We start from the raw sequence: 21,871 nt of genomic DNA, 5'->3' as shown, positions 1-21,871 counted from the left end.
GCATTTGAAAGAGATCCAAAAATTTGAAGGAATACATAAATTACCTGCTATAGGTATTATGCTTCAAGCACTTATTCCTACAGTTTTAAGGTACTTAAGACTAACTGTATTCCACTTGTTCAATTAACACAGCTTTAACAGAGCGTTTGAAAGAGATCCAAAAATTACTAGCACATAAAGTATTACATTGCTTATCCAAATGTATCCTGTGCATTAGCATGCGACTTAGTAAAAAGGAAGCAAGATTACCAGTAAAAGCATCATTAACTTTTCTGTTATAACTTGGACATAATGCTTACATTTAACAGATATCTTTCTATATACCTAATTTGTGAAGCAGTGTCAGTGTTATTTCATAGTACCTGCAGCATTTACAAGATCGTTTTAATCCTTTACAAATAAAATATATACCATATATTTTTGCATTTAGATTGCTAATTCAGGTACTTTGTGGAGGAGTTTTCAAAAGCTTGCAAGCAGAAATGAGAAGTTATACAGGCTAGTAATATTCTCCCTACTTTTACAGACTTGCATGAAAGATTTAGTTTTACCAACCCAACACCTTCCATGCCAGGGAGATTGTAATGTTTATTTTTCTCTGTCATGCTGATATTCCCATGGTCAGATAGGCTCCTTCTCAACACTGGTAACAGTTTTATTAAAGTGAAGATTTAAAGTAAAAGGCAGTTTGCTATCAGGGAAACTGTATGCTTTATCTGTATATTTTAATGAATTGTCTTTTAAATACATACAATTAAAACTTCATAAAAGGGCTATTAAAGTCTATTTTTGTATTATTCTTAGCAGCTCTAAATATCATTCACTGGCAGAAAAGTAGGGCATCAATTAGGAAATAAAATCAACAGAGCAAGACATTTCTCAAGTACTGCTTTGTTTTATAGACTGGCCTCAACTATTAAATAAGTAGTATCTTGGTAATGTCAATCTTCATGACATAAAATTGGTTTTTGTGCATCAAAGATGCCACACAGGTCACTTTGAGACGGCTCAGTGGGGCAGCTCTTTATACTGAACAATAGTAATGAAGGAATCAATAGAAACTTATAATCTCTAAACCAGACCAAACCATGAAAAAGAAAAATAATTGCAGTGCTGCACTACTCCTTCCTACTGCCTATATATCAACGTATGTCCTCCACAGATGGAAAACTATTTTAAAGCATTCTGCCATCAGTAATTTGATTTCTCTGAACCCCTTAGTTATTTCTGACAATGTAACAACACAGTCCTATAAATGTGTACTTAGACTTAAGTTGCACTTTACTCAAAGGGATTTATTCTCTAGCATTTTCAAAGTCAAACAGTTATTCCAAAGAAAATGGCTACTGAATAGAAACCCTGGATGTGTGATTATCACTTTTATTAGAAGCAGAGTTAAAGCCTCTTCTACAATAAAATATTTATTATGTTCTTATTATTATTATACCAAATCAATCACTGCGGGATGAAGGCCTCTTTACTGAAGGTTATGGATCGTAATCTACCATGCTGGTGCAGTGTGGATTGGTAGATAAATGTTTTTCAACTTCCTAGTCTAGGGCTGGGAGAGAATGACTGTCCCAAAGTCACTCAGCTGGCTTCTATGCCTAAGGGAGGACTAGAACCAGGGTCTCCCCATTCCTAGTCCAGCAGCTATAACACACTGACTCTCTTAATAACTGCATTTAGCTTTTGTAAGCTGCTTAGATTCCTTTTTTGATTGGCACAGCATAAAAGCACTTGTAATAAATAAATAAAACCTAAAGAGACTGTGCATAAGTACTTCCCCTCAGCTCTACATCACTTTTAAATGTTAAAAAAAAGGCTAACTCAAGCAGCTCATCAACATGGTTTAAGATAATAAATATATATTAATCATGTAATTATTGCAGTACACAACCAGGAAAATATTTGTTCACCAATCAGTGGGCATAACACTATAAAGATAAACAAAGATACCATCAGTATCCCTGTAACTCAAAACTTCTGCCATGATTTCAAAAGTTTCTATTTCTATTGTGAAACCAAAGAGGGTGGTACAAAGCACTCAAAGGGGTACTTTGCAAAGCATCATGGGGTAAATGAAGCAGCCTCCTCAAAGCCCTGAGGCAGCTACGTCCTCCAGAATGCTTGGCTTCTGCAGAGGCTTCCCCAGGTTGGTGTCACATGCATGTGTAGGTACATCTGCTTCTTCAGCATCTCAAGTGAAACTGCTCCCTGGGCATGCTGGTGCTGGCAATGCCAGAAAACCCTTTTTCCCCCTCCATATGGAGGAATCTGACCCAAAGAGAAGTTTAATATACTTCTTATGTAGCAAACGTCCATAGGTTGCTCTGGTGTAACGTAATTCTTCCTCTTAAAAATTTTCAAGAAAGAGTCAGTAGGATAACATTAACCTACTACTTTCAATTACTTGCTCACTCACTCAAATTTATTTTGATCAAAATCAGAAACAAACAGAAAGTAACATTTCAATACCAATAATGTAAAAATTGCCTAAATAAACCTATATCAGGACTTTTACTCAATGGAACTCGAGGGCAGTTATTTGTGGAGATTGACAGCATCCATGCAAAACTGCAATATTACATATACCAAAGGTTTTCTTATCTGATAAGGTAAAAGTAATCAGACTGACTTGGGGCATGTAATAATGAAGGAGAGAGAGGCTTCTTTAGCTTTCATTGGAAAAAGAACAATGACACCACATGTAAAGTATGGATGCAACAGCACCAGAGTCAACAAGGGGCAAAGTCAAAGTCAGCAAGCAATAGGGACTTTATTAAATTTCTCATATAGAACTACTTAGGGTAAGAAGTTAAATCAGACTCTAAAAAAGAATCCTTGATGGAAAGGCGAAGTAAGTGATACAATTACAACTATCTAGGATGTTCCATTTGTTCTCTAATGAACTTTGATATCAGACTTGTTTCATTTTGCTATCTGATACCTAAAAGGATTTTTCTGATTATTTTATTAGCCTGAAAAAATTCTGTAAGATACAGAAATTCTACAAATGATGAGAGTTTTCTTAAAACTGCTTCACACAATGAAGACAGGACAAAGGAATCAACTCTGTAGAGAAATAATGACATTTAAAGCCAGTAGTTAAATATGAATGGCTATGCTCAGCAGAATGGCTGTCTGCTGAGACACTAGAAGTAGCCCAAGAAAGAAGGAAAGCAAAAGGCAACAGTGATAGGGGGAGATATGCCCAATTAAATGCAAAATTCCAGAGGTTAGCCAGAAGAGATAAGGAATTATTTTTAAACAAGCAATGCGCGGAAGTGGAAGAAGACAATAGAATAGGAAGGACAAGAGACCTCTTCCAGAAAATTAGAAACATCGGAGGTAAATTCCAGGCAAAAATGGGTATGATCAAAAACAAAGATGGCAAGGACCTAACAGAAGAAGAAGAGATCAAGAAAAGGTGGCAAGAATATACAGAAGACCTGTATAGGAAGGATAACAATATCGGGGATAGCTTTGACGGTGTGGTCAGTGAGCTAGAGCCAGACATCCTGAAGAGTGAGGTTGAATGGGCCTTAAGAAGCATTGCTAATAACAAGGCAACAGGAGACGACGGCATCCCAGCTGAACTGTTCAAAATCTTGCAAGATGATGCTGTCAAGGTAATGCATGCTATATGCCAGCAAATTTGGAAAACACAAGAATGGCCATCAGACTGGAAAAAATCAACTTATATCCCCATACCAAAAAAGGGAAACACTAAAGAATGTTCAAACTATCGAACAGTGGCACTCATTTCACATGCCAGTAAGGTAATGCTCAAGATCCTGCAAGGTAGACTTCAGCAGTTCATGGAGCGAGAATTGCCAGATGTACAAGCTGGGTTTAGAAAAGGCAGAGGAACTAGAGACCAAATTGCCAATATCCGCTGGATAATGGAAAAAGCCAGGGAGTTTCAGAAAAACATCTATTTCTGTTTTATTGACTATTCTAAAGCCTTTGACTGTGTGGACCATAACAAATTGTGGCAAGTTCTTAGTGGTATGGGGATACCAAGTCATCTTGTCTGCCTCCTGAAGAATCTGTATAACGACCAAGTAGCAACAGTAAGAACAGACCACGGAACAACAGACTGGTTTAAGATTGGGAAAGGAGTACGGCAGGGCTGTATCCTCTCACCCTACCTATTCAACTTGTACGCAGAACACATCATGCGACAAGCTGGCCTTGAGGAATCCAAGGCTGGAGTTAAAATCTCTGGAAGAAACATTAACAATCTCAGATATGCAGATGATACCACTTTGATGGCTGAAAGCGAAGAGGAACTGAGGAGCCTTATGATGAAGGTGAAAGAAGAAAGTGCAAAAGCTGGTTTGCAGCTAAACCTCAAAAAAACCAAGATTATGGCAACCAGCTTGATTGATAACTGGCAAATAGAGGGAGAAAATGTAGAAGCAGTGAAAGACTTTGTATTCCTAGGTGCGAAGATTACTGCAGATGCTGACTGCAGTCAGGAAATCAGAAGACGCTTAATCCTTGGAAGAAGAGCAATGACAAATCTCGATAAAATAGTTAAGAGCAGAGACATCACACTGACAACAAAGGTCCGCATAGTTAAAGCAATGGTGTTCCCCGTAGTAACATATGGCTGCGAGAGCTGGACCATAAGGAAGGCTGAGCGAAGGAAGATAGATGCTTTTGAACTGTGGTGTTGGAGGAAAATTCTGAGAGTGCCTTGGACTGCAAGAAGATCAAACCAGTCCATCCTCCAGGAAATAAAGCCAGACTGCTCACTTGAGGGAATGATATTAAAGGCCAAACTGAAATACTTTGGCCACATAATGAGAAGACAGGACACCCTGGAGAAGATGCTGATGCTAGGGAGAGTGGAAGGCAAAAGGAAGAGGGGCCGACCAAGGGCAAGGTGGATGGATGATATTCTAGAGGTGACGGAATCGTCCCTGAGGGAGCTGGGGGTGTTGATGACCGACAGGAAGCTCTGGCGTGGGCTGGTCCATGAAGTCACGAAGAGTCGGAAGCGACTAAACGAATAAACAACAACAATGCTCTTACCAAACTTCCCAGCTGATGAGTCAGATAGGATGTATTGGATATGTATTTAGGTGCTTACAACACCACTCTTACAAACTTAGTTAGCAGTACCTCCAGTTACTTATAATTGGGATGGCCCATTTGTGAATCACAGACCAACTGAGCTAGAGATCTGGTAGCAAAGTTTCAGCATGGCAGAACTACATACTTTTAATACAGAAGGATTTTTAAATCCCTTAAGGACTTCTTTGGGCGTGTGGGATCACAAAGACTGTGTGTTGCTCCCATGGCCCTTTATCCTGGAATATTACACCAAGATACTTAAAACTCCTCACATGTTCAGTCTCTTGCCCCTCATCATCCAACGCAGCTTCTTAGTGTCATGCGCTGCCTCCCCCTGAATAACATTCAGACACTGGTTTGCGAATCAGGCTCTGGTTTATTGCAGGGCAGGTACAGCGTTGGTAGAAAAAAGCTGAGAGTGACAGGAGCGCGCCGGTGCGGGGTTTAAATACCCCGCGCCGGTCAGCGCCCCCTCGCTCACGGTCACGTCACCCCCCTTTGTCCCATGCGTTGCCCTGCCGGTGGGTGAGGGTTTCCGGGATCGCCCATCCTCAGGTTTCCATTCTTCTGCTGATTGCTTTCAGCTGGGCGATCCCCGTTGTATTGCCGCTGATGGTTTGGGTGGCTCCGTGATTCCTTTGGCTATTGTTTGTTGGCCGTTAGTCGTTGTAGGTTGATGGCTACTTAACTTGTACCCCTTCACCTATTTCCTTGTCATTGTCATGAGTGCCATTGCGCTGATGACTTTAGCTCAACGGCACTCATGACATACTGCCCCCTTTCCGAATAGTGTTCTCCCTCGGGTTTCTGGGTTTTCCCCGTGGAGCTGTCAAAACGCCACATTTTTTTTTTTTTTTTCAAAGTTCCCGCCGGAGTAGTTGTCGCCCCTCCCTTTGCTCCTCCCTCTACCACGTGCCTTCCCAGGGTGTGTCCATGGTGCGCATGCTCGGGTTCTGACCTGGCGTGCGCATGCTCCAACCACACCCTGTTTGTTTGGCTCAGTTCGGCGAGGCGAGAGGCGTGGCTGGTCGGGTGCTTCTCAGCTCCAGGTAGGGCCCTTCTTTTCTTATTTAGAGTGCGTCGCCTTTGTTGTGTCTCCTGGGCGTTGCCCCCAGGTTGCCCTGTTGACTTGCTTGCCACTCCCCCGCGGCCGGGGGGCGGGGGGAGGGTGCTGGCGATCGTTTGTCACCACCCCGTGGGCCCGGGGCGGGGGGAGTGAGTCCCGGGGGGGGAAGGTCCACCCAAGTCGCGGGCTTGGGGGGGGCCCTTTCCCTTGGGGCACGGGAGGCGGGGGGAGGCCTGCGGGGGGGGGGTTTGGTTTTGCTGACCTTGGTTGCGGTTTGTCGGGGTATGCCCGGTGAAATGCTCTGGTCAGGTCAGGCGCGTTAACGTTGTGCGCCGCCACCCATTCCGGGTGGGGGAAGTGTTTCCACCTGACCAGATAGTGTAGAGTTCCTCGTTGCTTGCGGGAGTCGAGGATGTCCCTTATCTCGAAGTGGTGTTGCCCGTCGATCATAAGCGGTGCGGGCTGTGGCGTGCTTGGGTGCCATCGGGAGGTGGTTGCCGGTTTTAGGAGGCTGGTGTGGAACACCGGGTGGAGCCTCCGGAGGTTGTGTGGCAGGTCCAGGCGTATTGCTACCGGGTTCACTATTTGCGTGACTCGGAACGGCCCGATGTACTTAGGCCCCAGTTTTTTCGAGGGTTGGGTTGACTTTAGGAACTTGGTGGATAGATAGGCCATATCCCCCGCCTGGAACGTCGGTTGTTGGCGCCGGTGCTTGTCGGCCTGCTCTTTGTAAGCAGCCTGTGCCTCCTTCAGCGCCGCCGTGATTACTGGCCATGCTTCCGCGATCTTCCGTCCCCAGTCGCTGGCGTCCACCTGTGGTTCCGGGGGTTGAGGTAGCTCCGGTATGGGGACGAAGTCGCGCCCCGAGACTACTTCGAACGGAGTTTTCCCCGTGCTCGTGTGGACGGCGTTGTTGTATGCGACTTCGGCGAACGGGAGCAATTCAGCCCAGTCGTCTTGGTGGTAGTTCGTATATGATCGTATAAATTGCTCTAAGGTGGCATTAAGAACCTCAGTGGCTCCGTCCGTCTGCGGATGCCAAGCCGTAGATAGGGCCTGTTGGGTCCCCGTCAGCTTCAGGAAGGCCCGCCAGAATTTGGAGGTGAACTGTGTGCCCCTGTCGGTCACCACACGTGCGGGACATCCGTGTAGCCTGTACACGTGGATGAGGAAGAGTTTGGCTAGTTGTTGTGAGGATGGGACCGACGTGCAGGGGATGAAGTGGGCCTGCTTTGAGAAGTAGTCCTTCACCACCCAAATGGCCGTTTTCTTCTGGCTGGGTGGGAGGTCCACTATAAAATCCATAGAGATTTCCTCCCATGGGCGGGAGGGTTCTGCCACCCGTTGCAATAGCCCCGCGGGTTTGCCTGGTGCCCGTTTGGCCCTAGCGCACGTTGGGCAGGACGCCACGTAGGTTTTTACGTCTCGCCTGAGCGCGGGCCACCAGAATTGGCGCCGTGTTAGGTGTAGGGTCTTGAGGAACCCAAAGTGTCCCGCTTGCTTGGCGTCGTGTGACCTATGCAAGATCGCCTGGCGTTGCGAGTCCGGGACGTAGATTCTGCCTTCCCCCCATGCCAGGTCTTGCGCCATCGTTACCTTGTCGGGGTTCGCCAGGAACCAGGGGTCGGTTTTGAGGGCGGCGGCGAGGTCCGTGCGCATTCCCCCTGGTAGTTGCGGTTGGCTTCTTTCCGTCGCCGGTTGTCCCGCCGTCGGCTGCGCCGTAGCGTCGAGCTGCCTCCGTGCGCCGCTTCGGGTGGTCACGGCCATCCCCAGTTGCGAGGCGGATAGGACCGTCCCAATGGTGTCTGGGGCAGGCTCTTCGTCTTGGGGCAGTCGGGAGAGGGCGTCGGCCAGGAAGTTCTTCTTGCCCGGCATGAACTTCAGCTGGAAATCAAAGCGGCTGAAGAATTGGGCCCATCGGACCTGTTTTGGGCTAAGGCGTCTAGGCGTTCGTAGGGCCTCGAGGTTCCGGTGGTCCGTCCAGACCTCGAATGGTTGGGTGGCTCCCTCGAGTAGGTGTCGCCATGTCTCTAGTGCCGATTTCACCGCGAAGGCTTCTTTCTCCCAGACGTGCCATCGCCTCTCTGTCTCGGAGAACTTCCTTGACAGGTAGGCGCATGGTTTCAGGAGCCCCGTGGAGTCTTTCTGTAGTAGGATGGCTCCCAGGGAGAAGTCTGAGGCGTCGGCTTGGACCACGAACGGCCGTTCTGGGTCCGGGTGCGCGAGGATTGGCTCCGTAGTGAACAGCGCTTTCAGCTTGTCGAATGCGGTCTGGCACGCGGGAGTCCAATTCAGCACTGTGCCTGGGTTCTTGGCGCGTCGGGTGTCCCCCACCCCTTTGGTTTTGAGGAGGTCTGTTAAGGGGAGGGCTATCTCAGCGAACCCCCGGGCGAATGACCTGTAGAAATTCGCGAATCCCAGGAAGCTCTGTAGTTGCCGTCTGTTGCGGGGCCGCTCCCAGTTTAGCACCGCTTCGACTTTTGCGGGGTCCATTTCGATGCCGTCCCCGGAGATTCGATACCCCAAATAGTCTAGGCGCTCTTTGTGAAACTCGCACTTTGTAGGCTTCGCATAGAGCTGCGCCCTTCTGAGCTTGTCGAGGACTTGCCTGACTAAGGTTACGTGTTCGTGTGTTTTTGTGTAAATGAGGACGTCGTCGATGTAGACCAGGACCCCTTTAAACAGATGTTCATGCAGTACCTCATTGATGAGCTGCATGAACACCCCAGGGGCCCCCGCGAGTCCGAAGGGCAGTACCTTGTACTGGAAAGCGCCTAGGGGGCAGTTAAACGCCGTCTTCCATTCGTCCCCCTCCCTGATTCGGATGCGATAGTACGCCTCGCGAAGGTCCAATTTGGAAAAGACTTTGCCCGTGGACAGGTGGGCGAGCATGTCCTTCACCAGGGGTAAGGGATATTTGTTGGACAGGGAAGCCGCGTTTAGGCCCCGGTAGTCGGTACAGAGCCGTAGGGTCCCGTCTTTCTTCTCCCGGAATAAGACGGGGGCTCCGACCGGTGAGCATGCTGGCTCTATGAATCCCCTGTCTAGGTTTTTATCGATGAACTCCCGGAGGGTTGCCATCTCCTTCGGGGTCATCGAATAGATCTTTGGTCTAGGTAAGGGGACGTCGGGCAGTAGGTCGATCCGGCAATCCGTCTTGCGGTGGGGGGGTAGTTGGTCCGCCTCTGCCTCTCCGAAGACCTCGGAGAAGTCGGCGTATTGTTCTGGTAGGTCTGCTGTGGTAGCGGCGTTGTCTTGTGTGGTCGCCTCCGCTCGTCCTACCGTGGGGTTGCTTTTGCCAGCTGGTACTGGTGCTCGATACTCGCCGTCGCCGCCTCCCCCTGAATAACATTCAGACACTGGTTTGCGAATCAGGCTCTGGTTTATTGCAGGGCAGGTACAGCGTTGGTAGAAAAAAGCTGAGAGTGACAGGAGCGCGCCGGTGCGGGGTTTAAATACCCCGCGCCGGTCAGCGCCCCCTCGCTCACGGTCACGTCACCCCCCTTTGTCCCATGCGTTGCCCTGCCGGTGGGTGAGGGTTTCCGGGATCGCCCATCCTCAGGTTTCCATTCTTCTGCTGATTGCTTTCAGCTGGGCGATCCCCGTTGTATTGCCGCTGATGGTTTGGGTGGCTCCGTGATTCCTTTGGCTATTGTTTGTTGGCCGTTAGTCGTTGTAGGTTGATGGCTACTTAACTTGTACCCCTTCACCTATTTCCTTGTCATTGTCATGAGTGCCATTGCGCTGATGACTTTAGCTCAACGGCACTCATGACACTTAGGTCTTCTGGCAAAGCCATCACTTTAGCCTTCTGAAAATTAACTAATAGCTCATTTTACGCATAGTGCTGCACTAAACATCTGAGGACTCATTTAAGGCCACCGGCAATTCTTGAGTAAACAACTGCATCATCTGCGTACAGCAAGAGTAAAATGTTAACATGCACAATTTTGGGAGGGTGGAAGTTTGGGTCTGAAAGTTTCTCTGTAAATGAGTTAATGTACAGATTGAACAGGGAAGAAGCCAAAAGGTAATCCTGTCTAACACTCTTGTATACAGAAAATTGATCTGATGAGGTTTCTAGGTTACATATTACTCTTATTCTGAAATCTTCATTGATATTATTTTATGGGATTCAAACCCTCTACTGAGAATTGAACTCAAAGACCTTTGCACTTTAGATAACTGTATATAGTGTATTACTTTTAAGAGCTATCCAAGTCCTGGTGCTTGGCAGTTACAGGAAAAATATATAGAGTCTATCAAAATGGTGTATATACAGCAGTGAAGTATGGATATCATTTATGTTAATTCTTCACATCATACTTGACTAATACAAAAGGAACAAGAAACAGAGAGCCAATTTATTTGACAAGCATTAGCTGGGCCTCTAGACACCATTTATTTTGCTTTATCATCTACCAATATTCTAGTAAATCACGCCTTCAAAGAATGTGTCATACCTCAACTCCACCCATCCATTTTGGCTCATGAGGAAATTCGGCACATAAAACATCTTTTGACTGGTCGGTTCCCAGGACATGATAGTATAGCTTCTGGTGCAAATTGGTTGATGTCTCAGTACCTGGGGAAAACAGCATATTTGATTACATGTATGCAAGTTGTAGTTCAAAAACATTAATTATAAGAATTTGCAACTCCCACAGAACAAAAGCTGTTTAACTTGAAAGGTAGCAAATGTATGTATTTTATAACACTTATCAGATTGCTGGGAATATCAACCCAGCTTGCCAGAAAGTTTTCTGCTGTCTACAAGGATAATTACATTACTACTTCAGTATAATTTCTCTACATTATTTGTCTTATTTTAAAAAAAAGCTGACATATTTATTTTACTTATTTACTTGTTAGGGAAAGGAATCATCATTTTGGCTGTAATTTAAAACCTCAGTGGTTTCAGCAAAAGGAGATGTGTTAGCAAAGGTGGTCAGGCAGAATGAAAAACCATAGGAGCCAGGGAAGCCAAGGCACAGGAAAAGAAGACAGGCCAGGGAGGGAGGGAGGCAGCAGGCAAGCAGGCTGTCTGAGTGACCCCTGAAGTTCAGAAACCTGTCGTGAATCAGATATAAGACACAGAGGCTGAAGGTCAAGCTAGGTTCTTATTTATTAATTTTTTTATCCAATCAATCGTGTCCGATTCTTGGTGACTGCCTGGACAAGTCCTTGCAGTTTTCTTGGCAAGGTTTTTCGGAAGTGATTTGCCACTGCCTCCTTCCTAGGGCTGAGAGACAGGGACTGGCCCAAGGTCACCCACCTGGTTTTGTGCCTAAGGCAGGACTAGAACTCACGGTCTCCCAGTTTCTAGCCCGATGCCTTAACCACTACACCAAACTTGGTTCTTATAGGAACCTTTATTGTCTGCCACTCACCATCACTTTTGCCATCCTTTTTGGGGTAGGAATTGTAGAACATGCCTCTGCCATCATGCGTCCAAGCCATACAACTGAATTTTACCATTTCCAGAGTGTCTGGAAGTTCTTCAGCACTATCCACCTTCATAAATTTAATTGTTACCCAGTCTGATCCACTGGAACTCAAGCCATATGCAAAATATTCACCATCTTCACTGAATGCAAATCCTGTAGGTTATATACATATCATATTAGTGATATTTTTCTCTTATTGTTCTGGTACAATTTTTCTAAGCTGGTGTCTCTCCAGATGTGTTGGGAATGCAAGTCTCAGAAATCTTAACAATCATAGTTAAAAGCTACACTATTCCTTTCCGTTAATACATAAGCAACAGTTAAAACTTCTCAAACCTGGATGTTCTTCAGATGCACAGAAGTTAAATTTCTTTAGAGTTTCCACATATGCATGTGTTTGTGATTTGTGACATCTTTATTCATATCTCAAAGCAGATAATCTTTCACAAATGTCCCAACTGAAGCATTTCAGAAAACCTGTTATACTGACCTCGTAAAGCCACAGTGCCATCATCTGAAAGTTTATTAGGGTCAAGAAATACTCTGCCATCAGTGTCCAAAGAATCTTGCACATATAATACTCGTTGGTTCTGAAGTCCAGAATTATAAAAGTGAAAATACCTAGAAGACACGTGTGATAGTGTTCTTAATTTTAGGTATAGATACAATCCCAGTAAATAATCTCAAAAGCGAACACACAATGGACAAATCTATTACTGTGTTGAAACTCAATGAACACATGGTACTGTAAGTAATTCACAATCCTCAGCCTTACGGAAATGATTCTGACTATGAGCCAATTGGTTGCTGCAATATGCACACAAAGTCTTGACATACCTTTTCCCTTTCTTGAAATGGCAACTATACTTGGGATAGTCATATAGTTCAGTCATTCGCTCTTTAAATAGCCCTCGGACACAGCATTGCTCAAGGAAGGGCACCGTTATTTTATTTTGGGCTTCTACAAATGCCTAAGGGAAAAGTAAGACAATATACCCAATTAGACAAGCATATGTGTTGATCTGAATAGTGAAGAAAAGTTATGTGCTGATTGTGTGTAATTTCATAATTTTACCTCAAAACTACAACTGAATGCAACATATCCATTATTTGAGGAAGGCTGTACTTTACATTATTAAAAAACAAAGATTCTCTACTAAGCATAAAGCATAATAATAGCCAAACTAAGTTGTATTGTATTGTAAAATTGTAATAAAAATATTTTTAAAAATATCCAAACTAAATTGGTTACCTAGTTTTCAGGACACAGTAACAACCTATCCAGTTTTCTCATTATCAAGTTTTCAGCATAAAAATAAATTGGCATGGATTTTTGCTGTAAGATGAATTGATCCTTGCAAAAAATAGCCTGTAATTTTTCACTGACAACTCTACGTTTTCTGTCTCTTTTTCAAGTGCTACATCAAATAACTTTCTTAAACACCAAGGGACTCGATGAAAGGACTCCAAGCATATCTATTGAAACAGACCATATTTTTACCACTTGTTCAACACACCCAGAATGAGCAAACTAGCATTAAGTGGTATTATTAACTTAATATATTGCAGCCGGCCCTGACTCAGAGGATTCTGAAACCGAGGAGCCTGCTTTGGCAGTGCCACACGAACTTAGCACCTGAGTCTGATATGGTTGGCAGTCATCAGGAACAGCTGCACCTGCGATCAGAGGATGAGGAACAGGAGCTGAGTGTCCACCCAGGTGTGTGTGTGCGCCAGGTGCTGCAGAGAGCAGAACAACAATGCTCCATGCATCCCCTCACTTGGCAAGGGCATTCCTAGTCTTCACTGCCTTCACTCGTGTCAACTCTAGGTGGTCCTCGCTTAACAATCACTCATTCAGCGACCTTTCGAACTTAGGATGGTGCTGAACGAGTGGTAGTTGCGACCAGTCCTCATACTTACATCGGTCGCAGTTTTCCCAAGGTCGTGTGATCGCAATCCAGGCACTTGGCACCCAACTCACAATTTCAACGTTGCAGCATCCTGTAGTCACGTGATCACCATTTATGACCTTCTTTGCTGGCTTCCAACAAGCAAAGTCAATGGGGAAGCCGGCAGGAGGTCACAAATCATGACCATGTGATGTCCTTGCTTAATGACCCACAATGATTCACTTAATGTCGGCAATCAGAAGTGCTGGAATTCCCATTGCTAAGCAGCACAGTCACATGATGTCACGCTTTATGACTGTGTTGCTTAGTGATGGAAATTCCAGTCCCAATTACTGTCATTAAGTGAGAACTACCTGTACACAAGAGCCACCACAAGCCTCACCAACCTGGACTTCATACACTTGAAACCATGATCCTCTGGTATCCTGAAACTCTGCATTTCTGACTATGGTTCAGCTGCCAACCCACCCATGATACGTAGACCTCAGGACAATGCCCTGATTACATTTCCACCAATTGTGTTGGATGCTGGCCACTTGAAAAGTGTTTCAGGCAAACTTTCCAGGATTTGGGGCTTTTTCTGTATCATATGCATACTTGTACACATCCCCTGCCTGCCGCTACCTGCATTTGCTTAATCTTAAGTAAAACTTCTCTCTGTGTATATGTCTAGCCTGGAACAGGACATAATACAGATATGAGTCCAAATAGCTTTATTATACCCTTTTTCATTGAACCTCAACAGTTACAACTTACTTTACTGTTAAGCATATTTGTGTCAGGAGACAGGAACACACTTAGTCAAGTTTAATTGCAAAGAGCATTTTTAATGCCAAAATTAATGACTGATTTTTTGAAAAGGTACACAAACATAGAGCTTCATGCACTATCTCACCCAGCAGTTCTTTACAGAAAAAAGAAGGGGAAGATGATGATAGCAAAACTATGTATTAATTTTTGGACAGCCTAATTCATTTCAAAGCAAGTGTTGCTGCATCCAATGGAGTTTCCAGCAGAGTCCTATGAATATTTACTGAGAAGACTCACTGACTTTAAAGGGGCCTAGCAACAAATGATTGTATGCTGGATGCAGCCTTAAAGGCTAAACTAGACAAAGCATTAAACATGTATATGGGAGAAGAAACACTGCTTGCTGTTTCTTTTATGGAAAGCAGCCGGCTGGGGAAGAAGGGGCAAGCGTAAAATTGAAATCTTCCCTCCTTTCTTTCGTATTTGAACAAATACCAGAAAGGAAGGGAAAAGGAACCAAAACCAGAAAGTCTGTCTTCCAACAGCAGACCATCTTGGATATTCGGCAATAGTCCCTACTGCTCAGAAGGGAGGAACGGGTCTACAAGGATGCCAAATGAGAAAATACAAGCAGAAAATTTTGACATGAAGGAAAATGTGAAGTATGACCGAAAAATAACCCAATGTTTACCACCCCTGTGCAACTACATGTTTCATGTTATGTGCTTAGTTCATACACAGGCAGTCCTCGTTTAGTGACCGCAACTGGGACCAGCAACTTCATCATTAAGTGAAGCAGTCACTAAGTGAAACGGCAACTGTACCTACTACCTTACTTCAGCTTCCCTCTGCTTTACAGACCTGTGAAGGGCGTAAATGTGAGGACTGGTTGCAAAGTTACTTTTTCATTACCGTCGTAACTATGAATAGTTGTAAAACAAGACAATCACTAAACGAGGACTACCTGTATTACAGCTGACACATTGTGTCAGTGAAGTTGCAAATTTAGCCAGTGGAAGAGAAACAGAGAATAAAGGAGAAGGAAGCATTATACTGGCTCCAATGAAAGACACTGGTGGTTTCTGCAAGCCAACGTCAAATTCCTTGGACAACAGCAAGATGTTCCACATATTACTCAACAGAACTAGTGAAAAGCAAAATGTCTCCTCCCTCTAGGGGAAGCAGTTACCTGCGTCAGGGTTCATTTTAAGCACATTAAACACCACAAGCACTTTCTTTGTAATAGGTTTTTAACCCAAGCCAATTATAACCCTTCTGCCCTCACTTCACATTTCATTTATCTTTCAAATTCATCAAGATACTTGAGTCTAGCGCAGATACAATGGTGCCAAGCTCTTAAGAACTTTGATGTGACATAAAGACTCCTCCCTTCCTGCTCTTGTGTGAATTTCTACCATAATAATTGCCCAGTATTACGCATCAGCACTAAGCACGGTTAATGCTATTGGCTTTTTTTGTAAAGGTCTGCAAACCCTCTTCAACTCTAAACCCTAGTTTATGCTGGTGTAAACAAAATATTAGTAACTAGTTAACTCTGTAAGGAAAGGGAGCTCATTCCAGAGGATAGGAAGAAGGTAGGAAGAAGGGATTCAAGTCTAAAGCTCAGTTTCTTAACCAGGGATAGGCTAATTGAAAATGTAGTTCATTCCATTTACAGATCAGCTATCTGTACAAATAGTATCTACACATACTGTGCATATTGTAAAATAAAGGCAAATTGATCCACATACTTAGTTAAAAGTTACTGTTGCTTGCCAAGATGAATTCATTACACATACATATTCCTCAGCATAAAGTGTAATTCTTCACTAGAGAAAACAGAAACTTCCAGAAGATAAGTTTTTTTCTTGCTTAAGTCCTTGCTGACCGATGGGGCTGTTTGATGTCCATATAATTTAACTAGTTTGCTTTGACCACCTGGGTACGTTTTTATTAACTATTTGTTTGGCTTACAAATGATTTTGCAATAATACATTTTAATCTGTTATAAGGCAAGACTTTTCCCACCTCTGTTACATGGAATAAAAGATGAGGAGAAATTCAACAATAAGAATGCAGACAATGCAGGGACTTACATGGTAATCTTAATAATGGTAATGGTAAAGCTGAAGAAGCAGTGGTACAGAAGGGATTCAAGTCTAAAACTCAGTTTAGACAACTATATGCTGTTTTCAGTGCTAAAAAGACAGACCACTCCAAATGCAGAGTTAAGTGGGAAGAAAGGCAGTTCTTAATACTGACTATCTCAACAAAGGAAACCTAGAAGAGGTAACCCAAACTTGACACTTCTGGAAGTGACTCAACCTTCTTCCTTTTGCTTCCCAGGCTCTCTTAAACATGAGTTTTCTCTATGCTTGCTCTGTTCAACGAACGTATATAAGGAACCTCTGTCTCATTACTTACCTTCATACATTCATAGATCTAAAATACCCCAATATGCCAGGCAATTTAGTGACTTCCAGATATATTGGATTCTATTTCTACCAACTTTCCACTGATCATATTGGTTGGGTTTTGTACGAAGATCTCAAACACTACGTTATTAGTTTGTCCTCGCCATTTCCTTATCAGCCTCCAGTGGTGTGCACCTTCAATTCCTGACAAGCCAAATCTTTCACACAATAAATTGGGAGGTTTTGGGCCTAATGTATTTGACTATACTACTGCTTCTCTTACTCCATAAGCCCAAGACAATATAGTAATTGCTGTGCAACTCTTTCATTAAAGTACAGAATCGCTTAGTCCAATAGTTATGCTAACCAAGTATTATCATTTGACTAGCAGTAGTCCTTCAATTATTCTTTCTAGTCTTTCCACCTGAAATCAAACGGATTAAACTATTGGTCCATTTACATTCAGAACTGTGTATGCTGATTTGCAGTGGATTTCAGAACTTTTCTCTCAGCCCTGGCTAGAAATGGCAGGGATTGAACCTCGGACCTTTTTCATGAAACGCAGGCATTTGTCTAAAAGTCTACACTGTTTTAAATGGCTTTCTATATACAAAATGCACATTGGTCTGGTTTACATAAATACAACTGCTTCAGATGGCCAAAGTTATTGTACGTGTTTACCTTTGTTTGTTCACTGTCGGGATCTTCAAGCCAGTTATAAGGGTCACATATCTTGCAGCCATGATACTCATCTACCTTTAAAAAAAAACAGAGATGCATAAAAAAATGCTCTACAGTTCTCTAATATTAGAATTAGTTATATGGGGTTTTAAAAAATTATTTTTCTGGAAAGCAGGTAATGCAGGTGGAGAAGGTAAATAATTTTATCCACCTGTCTGATCATAGAGCAATAATGCCTTCCAAAGAATTAATTAATCAATTAATTATAAGTTGAGCTCCAATGCTGAGGATCTAATGTAGCCATTTGTGATCCTTTCACAGAAGCCTGTGGATATAATGCCATTTGACTCAACAGCACAGTGACAAGAAGAACAGATAAAAACGATGGATAGTGGACTAAAATCTTCCAAAAATATAGATCACTTTGATTCTGTTACCAAAGATATGACTTCTGCAATTGTAATACTCAGCATGGCTGCATGCAGGGACTTCTTTCTCCATATGCCTAACAGCCACTATGCTCTCCATATGATATGTTGATTGTGGGATTTGCTGACATGCATATTACTCTAATTGCTTGATCCTATATTTTAAGGTACTTAAACCTACTGATATTTTTGGCCAGGAACATAACTAATTTTTCATAGGATCAATGTAAGTTTACACACATGGAAACCGAAAAGCTAATAATGTTCTAATAACATGTTGCATAAATTGCAACAGGAATTCCTTTTATATAACTTGTTCTGTCTACTTCAAGAAAGACTTTTTAATAAAAGCTGCAACTTCGTTATGAGAAGGTATCTGCAGAGTCTGTTACTCGTTATATAGCAGATATAATTTATTTTAGCAGAAATAATTTCTCATCCCAATCTTCATAATAAAACATTTCTACTGTAACAATATATTTTGTTATGTATCAGTCTGGAGTGTCACAAAGTTTTAGTTTTTTAAAGAAATGGAGAAGAAATGCATGTGTTTCCCATTCATACTCCTTTTTTTTTAAATTAAGGTACAGTATATGCATTCAACAAGTAGATACTCTAAAATCCAGTTTAATATGGTAGATGGTTAGATGGATGGATGGCAGGCTAGCTGGCTTGCATTCACTGACAGACTATGTAAGTCACTTGTATTCTGGAGGTATGAGCAGCATAACTCATCAAAGTCCTCCTTCCGAAATCTGAAATCTGAATCTGCCATCCTCCATAGTAATCCTAACAGAAGAAAAACAGGTTAGCACATATTCAGCAATAGATTATATCTTGAACATTTAATAATAAAAAATATTTAAAAAAAAGAATTCAGGCCTCTTTATTTTTCAGTAAAGGTAGTTGTTTGACCAGAGAATAAATCTAAATACAAAGACTTGGAATTCAGTTCCATGACATCAGTAGAACCTATTCTCCGCTAAATCATGCTTCAGATTGTTATGCTTTCTCGGCCTATTATTTCTTTATTAAAGATAACCTGCTCATCTCCTGGCAAGGGGTACACAAGACTGCAGTCTTCCTACTCAATTCAGAGCAATTTTATTCAGAAAGAAAGCCTATCTATTTCAATGGAAAACACATTTACATTAGTCAGCACTGGATTGTAGACATACAGTGTAACTATACACAGACACGCACTCACACACAGCCACTTAGGAAGAAAGGCACTGCCAGGGATCTGGTATCGTTTATTAATTGATTTGTGGGGTTAATCACTAAACAACAAAGAAAGGCAATCAAGGTTTCTTCTCTCACCTTGAGAACCTATGATCCCTATTAATTCCTAAGGAGAAAAAGAAGAAAATCTTTACTGTGGTCCATAACCTATTTTTATTTATAAATATATTATTTATTTATATTTATTATTATACATGACAGCCAGTTTGGTGTAGTGGTTAAGGCATCAGGCTAGAAACTGGGAGACCACAAGTTCTAGTCCTGCCTTGGGCATGAAACCAGCTGGGCGACCTTGGGCCAGTCCCTCTCTCTCGGCCCTAGGAAGGAGGCAATGGCAAACCACTTCTGAAAAAACCTTGCCAAGAAAACTGCAGGGACTTGTCCAGGCAGTCTCTGAGAATCAGACACAACTGAACAGATTAAAAAAAATTATGATACATAATAAAACTCAGTAAGGTACATCAGGTTACATAATTTCTAAGGAATGCCTAGAGGGTTCTGTATTAGTTACAGCAGGCCTGCACAACATGTGGCCTGCAGGCCTCATGTGGCCTGCCAAGCAGCCTTGTGTGGCCCACTGGCATTTAGTAATATATTCACCATCACTGGCTCCCCAAAAGACAGTCTGCCAAGCACCTCCAGGCCTCACCAACACCGCCAGCTCCATCGCTGCCACCATCCTGCCAGATGCTGAACAGCTGATCAGCATGGCAGGTATTCCTTTGCGCCCCATTGTGATTTTCAATTTGTCAATATGGCCCTTTTCCCTCTACAAGCTGTGCGGGCCTGAGTTACAGAAATTGACCGCTGAGGGAGAAGCATTCTGAATTCATTCAGCTACCTTCTTCTGACTATTATTACTTTATTTACAGGAGAAGAAAACTGTGACTTCAAAAGCTGCCAGACTAAGTCCTGGTTCAAACAGACAGGCTTCTGCACCTATCATACCTTGGGCTTAATTTGTCATCCCATCCCAAATTTAGCACAATCATTCCCCTCTTCAAAAATGCCATTGGTACCAAAGAAGCTGTTTAACATGTAAACAGGTCAGAACTTTCTTCCAGAAGACCAGGAAAGCAAATCAGATAAATTGGGAGGGGTTGGTCCTGATGAGAATACATTCAAGAAAACAGTGACTTTCCTTATGGTGTCAGACCCACATATCTCTGAAATCATTGGAGTATGAACAGCTAATTCAAATTATTTGTAAATGCTAAAGGAAGGCCTAGTTGTGATATTGTATGAATCTCAAGTCTGTGCTGTCACATAGGATGAATGAATGAAAGGGTTAACTAAAATCAACAGCTGAAGTTTTGCCAATCATTACTTAATAAAATGAAGATATAAGACTGATTTTTTTAAAAATGAATAGATTTACTTTAGTGTAAGATCATATAAAAAGCAGGAAAAAATTACAGTTTTACGATACACCAGAAAGAGGAGACTCCAAAGACATTTCAATCTCTTCAATCAGAACAGAGATTCTTTAATGGCTGGGGTACTCATGCAGAATTTCTTTTGACACATTGTGGATGTTAGGGATCTGCTCAGGTATATAGACAGCACAGCAGCAAAGCTGCTAAGGTGCAAAAGGTTGCCCATTTTTCCCCACTGTCAAGTTTAATTTTTCAGCTTCCAGTTAAGAATGTACACATGAAACTTACACAGAGGTGCCCATAGGGATCAACCTTGAATACATCTGTCGTGGGGAAGGAAGGAAAGATAGTATAGATCCATCTCCCTGCTGGGAAGCAGTATCATCCTTTTTCACACTCACTTCAATCAATCATATGTCATGATGTAGAGAACTAATGTGTTGCAGAAAAAGTACCTGAAGAACAGCCTCAAGGAAATCAACCCACTTGCTATTAACAAGCCCAGGTTACAGAAGCAGCAACCTGATTTGGCACAAATGTTTCTGTACTTGAACAACAGGTTTTGCTTTAACTTTAGGCTTGGGTACTATGAAAATGTGCCAAGGCTAAACTTCCAAGGTCAGGCACAGAACCGCCCCCCCCCCCGGACATAAGCAGCCCCCAAGTTTCCAGAAATATAAACCATCAACCAAATCAAAGAGCACACAGGAATTTCTCTGCTTTCAGTAATCAGTGTTGCCAGCGAATATAAGGACCCAAATAGCTGGATCTCCCACAAAACCCAGGGTTTTCGAAACACTCAGAGGATTGCACAACTGGTCTAGGTGCCTGATCAAATGCTATACACACGTAATAGTTCTCAAGTATCTAGATGCGGGAGGGGGCGGTTTTGAACCACAATAGACAACCCCTCCCCGGGAATGTACATTTCTATAGAGAGGAAGCCGCGCAAAGGCACTAAGAACAAGAAGCCGGGAGCGGGAGAGAGGCTCGGATGGGCGAGAGCGGGGCAAAAGAAGGGGAGCGGCGGGGCGGGTTCAGGGGAGAGATGCCCGTACTCACGGAGGTCTCGTCGCGAAACACCTCGGGGTACTGGAAAACCTGCATGCCGGTGAGGGAAGGAAGGAAGGAAGGAAAAGACACCGGGCGCCTCGGCGGTGCGGATAGCAAAGGGGCGGGAAGAAGGAAGAGGTGGACCCAGGCAGCGCAGGGCAGAGGAAAGCGCCGTGCCTCTTCAGCCGGAGACGGGCGTGCAAGCGCTTCCCCGCCGCTAGACCCTCCCATCCCCAACGAGGAGTTCCACCTCCGGCAAAAGGCAAGAGAAGCGAGGCGAGGAGGCTCAAGCCGCCGCATGGCTCCCCCTACAGCAACCCACCAGCGAAGCTTAGCTCTCTCTCCGCCTCGGCCGGGGAAGGATATGCCCAGCCAAGGGCGAATGAGAGCCCCGCCAGCGACCCAAAGGCGAAGGA

The 21,871-nt window shown here is 43.6% G+C and overlaps 1 protein-coding gene across 1 annotated transcript in view; it reads right to left on the bottom strand.

The window, feature by feature from the left end:
• Positions 1-21,609, bottom strand: part of PREP (prolyl endopeptidase) — a 79,397-nt gene extending 57,788 nt beyond the window's left edge. The window contains exons 1-6 of the mRNA XM_063311610.1: positions 21,465-21,609; positions 17,357-17,431; positions 12,436-12,569; positions 12,089-12,219; positions 11,542-11,751; positions 10,615-10,736 (exon numbers count right to left, since the gene is read on the bottom strand). Coding sequence (XP_063167680.1) covers positions 10,615-10,736; positions 11,542-11,751; positions 12,089-12,219; positions 12,436-12,569; positions 17,357-17,431; positions 21,465-21,509 — 717 coding nt within the window. The 5' untranslated portion in view covers positions 21,510-21,609. The remainder of the gene's footprint in view (positions 1-10,614; positions 10,737-11,541; positions 11,752-12,088; positions 12,220-12,435; positions 12,570-17,356; positions 17,432-21,464) is intronic.
• Between the last annotated feature and the right edge of the window lie 262 nt (positions 21,610-21,871).

The sequence above is a fragment of the Candoia aspera genome, chromosome 1 (assembly GCF_035149785.1).
Source record: "Candoia aspera isolate rCanAsp1 chromosome 1, rCanAsp1.hap2, whole genome shotgun sequence".
Taxonomy (NCBI): Eukaryota; Metazoa; Chordata; class Lepidosauria; order Squamata; family Boidae; genus Candoia; species Candoia aspera.
Note: the sequence above shows the minus strand (reverse complement) of the source record. Positions and strands in the feature narration are given on the sequence as shown.